The 8,604-nt window shown below is 47.1% G+C and overlaps 3 protein-coding genes across 3 annotated transcripts in view; 2 read left to right on the forward strand and 1 right to left on the reverse strand.

Annotated features, from left to right (window-relative positions):
- Nucleotides 1–1,334: 1,334 nt before the first annotated feature.
- SARC_04184 (hypothetical protein) lies at nucleotides 1,335–1,814 on the reverse strand (the record flags this gene model as incomplete). The annotated part of the gene is made up of 1 exon (XM_014301987.1): nucleotides 1,335–1,814. The coding sequence occupies one exon, from the start codon at nucleotides 1,812–1,814 to the stop codon at nucleotides 1,335–1,337; it is 480 nt and encodes a 159-aa protein (XP_014157462.1).
- Nucleotides 1,815–3,156: 1,342 nt separating this feature from the next.
- SARC_04185 (hypothetical protein) lies at nucleotides 3,157–4,040 on the forward strand (the record flags this gene model as incomplete). The annotated part of the gene is made up of 2 exons (XM_014301988.1): nucleotides 3,157–3,164; nucleotides 3,212–4,040. The coding sequence occupies 2 exons, from the start codon at nucleotides 3,157–3,159 to the stop codon at nucleotides 4,038–4,040; spliced, it is 837 nt and encodes a 278-aa protein (XP_014157463.1).
- A 4,464-nt stretch (nucleotides 4,041–8,504) lies between these two features.
- SARC_04186 (hypothetical protein) overlaps nucleotides 8,505–8,604 on the forward strand; it is a gene marked incomplete at both ends in the record, with an annotated part of 1,024 nt that continues 924 nt past the window's right edge. The window contains one exon of the mRNA XM_014301989.1: nucleotides 8,505–8,587. Coding sequence (XP_014157464.1) covers nucleotides 8,505–8,587 — 83 coding nt within the window. The remainder of the gene's footprint in view (nucleotides 8,588–8,604) is intronic.

Consider the following 8,604-nt stretch of genomic DNA (forward strand, 5'->3'; position numbering starts at 1 on the left):
ACTTCTTGCTGCCATAAACTGTTTTTGGGTCATCAGAATCGCGATTTTTGTCAGGTGAGTGATCTTATTCTTTTTGACAATGTACTTGTCTGGTATATGCTTACGACATACTCTAAAATCCATACCCATAAAGGTATCAATACTCTCACTTTCTTTCACCCTACCCAGTTCCACCAACCACCTCTTACGAATAGTTTTTTTCCTTCGGCACTTCATGCATGGGGTTGTCCTTGGTACCTGCATCCTTACAATACGCTTCGGATAACCATGTAAATTTTCAATATCTCCACAGTTATAAGTGGTACAAAAATCGGCATACATGAGAAAAATGTGAATAATTTCAAAACAGAATTTTGGATCGGTTCCAGTTTAGCAAGAGAGCAAATTAGGGCAGATTCTAACTCCCCAGCCTCAGAGCTAGGGCTCTGTCGTCTCCAAAATTTTAAATTTTAAAATGCTATTTATTTTTTTTGAATTTTTTTTTGGGATGTCCAAACTCAGATTAGTTGGGTCGCATCCTCTGATTGACTTTCCATATTGTTTCTACTCTGTGTATTTGTGTGTTTGTAATATTTTAAAGACGTGGCATTATCATCAATTTTTAAAATTGGGGTTCAAGTCCCAAAAGTGGATTTGACCCAGTGTAAATATTGGAAAAGTCCAGAAGTCCATTTTACCTAGTGTAAAGGTGGAGTGGGGGGGGATATAGGATATAGGGGTCGGGGCCCAAAAAATGGGAATAATGAACATAGGCTCTATCGACGCGTCTCGTCCAGGGCTACACGTGGATCCACTTTTTATATTTATAAAAATTAAAAACTCAAGAAGTTATTCAAGTTTGAAAATTTACCCGGAGACGCAGGTTCTTGCCCCTCTGCACCATAGTCACTACTAGTAGAGGTTGGGACGGTGGGTACGAAATATGTACTGTGGTCTGTGGACACTGGACACTGGACAGCCTGTGGTAACTCTGGTCAGACCGTAAGTGTGGTGACTGGTGACTGGTGCCTAATAAAGTAATAACTCAAACAGACTCTAATACCGGTAACCAGACAATCTACTATAGTAGTACTGTTCGAAAATAAAGTGGTTTTTGTACAGTAGCGCGTTGTGCAATATCGGCATCGTACTCCTGCCAGAAGGCTCAGACACGCTTGATATTCATAGAGGAATGTGGCGGCCTGAGTGTAGTGGACTCGAAGATAGGGGATGGAAGAGGTGTCTGGTCGCGGCGCTCGTGAGAGTGTTCACGGTTCTTGTGAGACTGTGCTCGATTCCTCAATGTGATAGTTGTCTCTCTGGCGAGTGGAAGCGCTTCTCTTGCACGGTGTCATTCACAGCCGCGGTCGTTGTCGCTCATGCGGGAGATATGGAGCCGTGGAAGGCTGGAACTGGTAGGAGGTGGGCGTCGTGTCTCGGACTGTGGTGTCCGGTTCGTAGAGGCTATTGCTGTGCGTGCACGTGCCTGACCTCGTGGTGAGCGTGACCGTGCTCGTGCCCGTCGCGGTGGGGGGCGTTGTGAACATGCTGTGCACGTGTTCTTTGTGGTGAGCGCGAGCGTCGATCAGTTGCTCGTCGTGGTGAACGTGAACGTCGATCCGTGCGTGGTGCGTCAAGTGCGGTGGGCTGCCCAGATGGACGGAGCTGGTACTGTGCCTGTCATCAGGTGTGACATGGCGAGGCACAAAGAAGTGGTTTGGATCAGCGTCGGAGGCGATCGGTGGTGCAATCGGTAGTGCACTGGTGGCCGTAATCGGCTGGGTAGTCATGTACGAACTCTCGACTCCTATGTCGGACTCGGCGGACTTGAGCATTCCTATTTCAGCATCGGCAATTGGGTTAACGGGCGGCGTGGGTGGTGTAGCCTTCTCCGCAAGGCGGTATATGACTGACAGGACCCCGTACTTAGCAAAGTATGAGAGGTAGAGCAGTTTAGTACGGTCGTCGCGGTATTGCGCCGTGTCGAGACGTCTCGCTTAGTCTAGAAGCTCAGAGATATTCTCAGGACGGCAAAGGTGTGCAGAGGCACCATAGTGAACGATGAGATAGCGCTCGACGATGATCACGGTAGCTCCAAAGCCAAGATCAGCCATCATCTTAATTTGTATAGCTTGGTCGACATGGCGTAGGAGGAAATCGACTCGAGCGTCATCGGCTGGGAATCTAGTATACTCACGGGATAAACTTAGCATTCTCCCATAGTGAGAAAAATATAATTATGGGCTTCCAGCGCTCTTCATATTAGGTGGGGAGTGTCTGGACCACAGTGGTCGAGCTTGGTTCTAGAAGAGCTTAGTTCTAGTAAACCCCATGGTACACGATGTTTACTATTGAGAGAACTAAGCTAGTTGGTTTAGCCGCGCTAGAACCAGTGTACAAAAGGGTCAGTAGGGCTGACTCTGTAGTCTTAACCAGGAGTCCCAGCTCCTAGGTCCATGCCCTTCTGTCTCTAATCGCACGTGTTCGGTTGTCCTGGGCCTGGAGTAGTAGGGCCGTCCATCGTCCTGTCCCTAGGGCTGGACTGTCCGAACCTCCAGTGATCATCCGCTACTACATTCATTATTTGTTTTGTAATACTGTGATCTAGGTGGGACAAACTGGGTCCTAGCTCGATCAGGATCGGACGGGGCCATACGACAATAATGACTAATGGGACTAATTAGGGGATGGTTTATGATAGGCCAATTATAATATATCCATTGGTCAATAGTAAAGGGGAAGACCCACATGGAGGATTACTATATTGAAGTGAACCATTAGCTATGAAGCTAATGTGTTGGACTAGGAAGAGGATCATTTGTACACTTGACAGACTGGCAACGTTGAAGCGAAATATCTAGTTTAGTTAAATAAAGTGAAGTGTACCCTAGAATATACACGAACTACAACTAAACTAGCTTGAACGTACTCAGCTGGTAGAACAAGCAACCTCAAAGGAAATTTTTTTAGGACTAGTTTTGGTTTACCACCGCGAGGTTGCAAGACGAGAGTGCCAAGATGTCCTCTAGTGAATTTGACAAGCCACCACGTATCTATATGGGTGCAAAACAAGACCCTATTGGCGCGTTCCTCAAGCCTTGAAAGAAGTTCACTCGGGGGGAAACATGCAGCACATTAGCGAAGGGACCCAACATCAGAAGCGACCTGTTGGAACTCATGTACGAGTATATTGACCAGTCAGTACTCATAGAAGTTTATCCTTTGTTACCAGACGAACCGGGGATACAGGATGTGGAACGGGGTTTGATCGAACATTTGGGGCAGCTAGTTACCTGTTCGGACCGGGATATACAGTAGACTTGCCTGTGAAAGCGATTGAGTTGAGTGACTTATCGGAAAGAGCAGCGTGGAGCAGAGCAGTCATGATAACAGTTAGCGGAATTTGCCGTAGGAAGAATTATCTATACCACGGAATCGGCATTGAACCCGCAAGGGCGTGGCGATGCAGCAACAACAGGACTAATACGAAACTATTGGAACAACCCCAAAAGACAACACAAAAGCCACCCACAGCAGACCAAAGAGTCGTAGAGCCTTTATGGTTAGGCGGAGCGTTGAAGGGTCGACCAGCCAACCAGGTTTTAATCGGCAGGGATGGCGTCGAAAAGTATGCGAGTGACGAGGAGTCAGTGGACACGTTGAGGGAGTGCCTATTAGCAGAGAAAACCCTCGTGGATTTACAGCAACGTGAAGCGCGTGAAGACGAGGCAGCTGAAGAGAAGAGAAAGGAGGAGTACTTGAGGAAACAGCGTCGTCGCGAACAGGAACGCGAGGAATGGAAAGCCGCGAAGAAAAAAGACAAGGAATTAACAAGACAACAAGGTCGGTCGGGAGATCTACGGGCACAACTCTCGTCGAGAGAGAACAGCCGTAGCCGCAGTCAACAACGTAGTAAGACACCACGAAACAGGAGCCAGAGCAGAAGCCGTTCACCGGTGAGGGATAGAGCACGGTCACCACCCACATTTGGAGCCTCTAGATTTGCACCGTCCAGCACGACAGGGAGTAAAGCAGAGAGTTTCTACAGGGAACGCGGGTAAGACAAAGCCGAATGGGCGAAAGATAGGCTGTGTAGAATAAGTGTTCCGGCACCGGATGTAGAAATGGTGAATACGTTAATGGAGGAAGCACGGACGTCACCGGTTATTATTAAACCGCAAGGAGGCTCATGGAAGTGGGGCGGAAATTAATGGATCATCAGTGGAAGAGAGGATGTATTAGATGCAACACACAAGGAAGTAATGTATTTGGATAATGCAGCAGGTCGGTGGAGACCGACCACCAAAACCAAACACCTATACATCTTTGTAGACAGAACAAACTTGTGGTTCCCTCGCAGCCGCATGTACAATATTAATGGATTGTGTTTACCACGTTTTGGGGACCATCAAGGTCGGCACAAGTTACGACATCCAGTGTTACAGGGACAAAGACTTTCATCAAAGGCGAGCACCGTATGACACGCCACGGAAAGCTACAAGCACAACAACGCACATCATACCGTGGGTGGCAATTGACGAAAATCTAAGCCAGGATGCAGCGAGAGGAGGAATTTTTGCAGCGCAAGCAATGTTACACGCAGTTACAAAGAACACAAATTTGCGATCAGCATTGATTTCTATATACAATATCGACACAAGCACCGTTAGTTACAGCACTCAAGGAATTGCAAGCGGCAGGAAGAACTTTTATTAACGCAGCATTCCCGTCAGCCAATAGAGCAACTTTATTAGATGCCTACGAAATGTTCGGACCAGGAAGAGCAGCAGTACATGCTGCGAACCTAGCAGCAGCGTTTAGGGGTGAGCCACAACCACATTTTGGGGATAGAGATAGAGCACGAACGCCAGAACGAGGAAGATTGCACAATAGAGAAAGGAATAGACGAAGTGTGAGTAGAGAATACACCAGAAGTAGCCGAGAGACCAGCAGAAGCACTAATAGAGATCAATCTTACAGTGTGAGAGGAAGGTCACAATCACCGGGTTTCAGAGCGCCCACGTGTAATAGATGTTTATCGAGACACACGGGATCCGTGTGTCATTTATGCCATATCTGTCACAAAACAGTGCATTATCAGAACACATGCCCACAAGCACAGGCATCTTCTGGTACTACACACATCAAAACAGTGGCAGCAGCGACAATCTCAGCTAGAGGTAGTGGAGGAGCACCCAGTGGAGGAGGCAGACGAGTACAGGCGGCAGCAGCAGCAGCAACCACGACAACAAGCCAGCCTCAGGAGGTGCAACAGGTACCATACTACTTGCAATGACATGATGCAGGAGCTGCAATAGATAGGGACAACAGCTCCGATGAGGATGTGTGGACAGAGCCAGTGACAGAAGCACTTTGTAAAGATGAGCATGCGTGGATCTACAATGATACGGGAGCTAGATCAGCGATGATCCATGAAGAATATGCGTGTACACACGACATAGAAATCACGGATATGACACCAACATATCTACAAGGCTTTGGAGGAGCTGGAGAATCAGTGTTAACACAGAAGGCGAAAACGACGTTTTTATTGAACGTCCGGGCAGCAGATGGGATGCCCACGTTTTATGAAACGAAGGAAATCACATTCCTAGTATGCAGTTGGTTGCCACAATATTGCGATATTTTAGTTGGTTTTGATGTAATGCAAGACAACTTGCTGGGGACGAGTTGGGACAAATCTACAGAACCGCCAACTTTTACGCTACAATTGCCGAAGTCACAAGACGTAGCTTTCTTAATTCCGAAACAAGACGAGTCTTGGACGGAAATAGATATACCTAGGAAGCCGGACTTGGATGGGAAAATGCCTGACGAGTACGATTTCACACACCTCCGACGAGTAGGGAACCTATAAAGAAAACAGGAAGAGATGGAAAAATTAGAAAACAAGTCCCTTAAGGCGAGATACGACCCGAGACACACCAAATTCATCAAAGGAGTTGCGGTCAAATTGCAAACCCAAGAGGGAGCGAAGCCCTTCACGGTCAATTTACTTTACAAAGGACCCGTTGTTGAAGGATATTGATATCCAAAAGGTAGCACAACTTTATTGACAAGGCAAAGCGGGACCAGGTAACCGGTACAGCAGGTGGGTCAGCTCAGTAAAGACAGTTAGGAAGGATCCGAGGGTGGAGCCAAAGGATTTGAAGGATTATCGAATAACAATAAATTATATCAAGGTAAACAAACAGATGGTTAGAATTGCGTACCAATTACCTTTGGAGGACGACATGGGCGAAAATGGCACCAACGCACTCATCATTACAGTAGCGGATTTAGCGGCGTCATACCACCAGTTAGAATTGGATGAGGGCTCACGAGATTACTTGACAGATAACGGGGCGTTCGACATGCAGCATTTTACGGATACGTTTTTTGCTGATGTTACAGATCATAAGCCTTATATTGATGATAATAAGATAGCGACTCATAGGCGGCACTCCGAATCAGTAGTAGAAACGTTGGAGAGGCACTGGCAGCAAACGATACAGTTCATCGATATATGTATAGAATACAACATACAGTTGCAACCAAAGAAAACACAGATCCTGCACCTAGCAGACATACCGACAGTGTTTTACGGCAGAGGGACAGTAGGAAATGCAACGATGATCATGAAGGAAAGAGCCCAGGCATTATTTGACAGGCCGGCATCTAAAAGCAAGCAAGAGTTAATATCCTTGTTAGCCGTAATACCGTGGTGGTCGAAGTACATACCCAATTATGCATCGATAGCGGTGCCCATGTCAGACCTAACAAAAAAGGGAGCAGTATTTGGATGGAAAGCGCAACAACAACAAGCACTTACCCACCTGTTAACATTGATTATGAAAAGGATCAAGTTGTACGAACCTTTATCATGCCAGCGTTTAGTCATCATGCCGGACGCATGCAATTGGGGGTAGAGGCAGCGGTGTTTGTTCAGATACCACCACCAGGGACGGTGGAGTATGATGAGGAACAAATCTGTATAGGGGAATGCAAACGATACAGAGAAATCTTAGGGCTACCACCCCTCATATTGCACCCACAAACACCCCGTTTAGTAATTTCTGAGACGGAACAATCTATATATAGCACAATGGATAAGGCGGAGGTAGTATACAACCCGATAGACGAGTTGAGGACAGTGCCAGGTTTCAAACCATTTGTACCTAGAAATGCGGCTACTGGCATACTCAGGGTGGAAGAACAGGAACAACAGGGAGCACGAGCGCAGACACAAGACGTAGTGGTTCGGCACCAAACACCAACTCAGAGTGGCACACTTGAGATACCTTTGAACACTCAGAGTGGTTCACTTGAGTCCAGATATACAACTCAGAGTGGCACACTTGAGACGGCAACGGGGTTACAAACAAATCAGAGTGGTGCACTTGCAGTGGATGCGGTTCCAACGATGACAGAAGACCTACAGCAAGTGTTGAATGATAGTCCCAGAGACCAGGGTATTTCCATAAGAAGACATCGTTTCCTGTATCCAGTGGCCTTTTTCTCTAGTAAGCTCAATACAGCGCAGCGGAACTATAGCGCCACAGACCGAGAAATGGTGGGATGTATTTACGCATCTAGAAAGGCTTTAATCCTCTGTAGGCGATCAGTCCGTTCAGTATTTTTAGTGACCGACCACAAACCTTTGGTTAATATTTTGGCAAACCCAGAACCGTATCTTCACAGAGAGCTCCAAAAACAGCATAATCATTCGAGCATTGATTACCATTAACGAAGTGGTAATGGATGTTCAATATGTTGAAGGCTCTCTTACGGTTTTTGGCGATTATTTCTCGAGATCTACAAGTCCCATGGACCCTCTACTGCGGCCTACAAAGAAACAGGTTGGGTTTGCACAAGAGGAGGTTAAGCAAGGGGAGAACAAACATCCAGCATGCGCGTTGGTGTTAGCACCGCGGGGGCATAGAGTAACGTGGAGTCATGATAGAATAGACGACACCCAATTCACTATAGACGGTGCTAGGGAGAGTTCTACACCGCACACACACCCCGATAGTTACACATTTAACCCTGTGTGGGTGGCACTGATGAACCAACTCCTTGGACCATTTGACATAGAACTGTTTGCGAGCCATGGTGACCACGTGTTAGACATGTATTGCATGAAGGATGGCTCAGGCCCAGCGGGGTGCCAAGCTTTCGAAGTCGATTTAGCTAATATCCGTGCCTACATGATTGGAAGTTGATAGCAGCATTTTTACACTCGTTCAAACACATCGAGAATACGTATGTGGTAGCGGTAGTACCGTTCTGGCCGACAGCCGAGTGGTTCCCGTTATTGATTAGTTTAACACAGGGCACACCATGGATCATACCTCATACGTCCGACACATTTCTACATAGGGGGAAGCGTATCCTAGGGCTGCCACCGTGGAAGTATTCATTGGTGATGGGGGGTATCCGTTGGTACCCTGTTGGACAGGAATCGCAGAGCAGGCCAGCACGACGCCGAGGATTTTGGCCACGGGACCGACGAACAAATCCTGAAAATGGTTGAGTTCGAAGAGAGCACCGACGTCAAAGGACTTGGGGGAAGAGAATACTCCTCTCAGGAAATGGAAGTTTGGAACAGGTAAGTCAATACAGTCG

Source organism: Sphaeroforma arctica, assembly GCF_001186125.1.
Source record: "Sphaeroforma arctica JP610 unplaced genomic scaffold supercont1.228, whole genome shotgun sequence".
Lineage (NCBI taxonomy): Eukaryota > Ichthyosporea > Ichthyophonida > Sphaeroforma > Sphaeroforma arctica.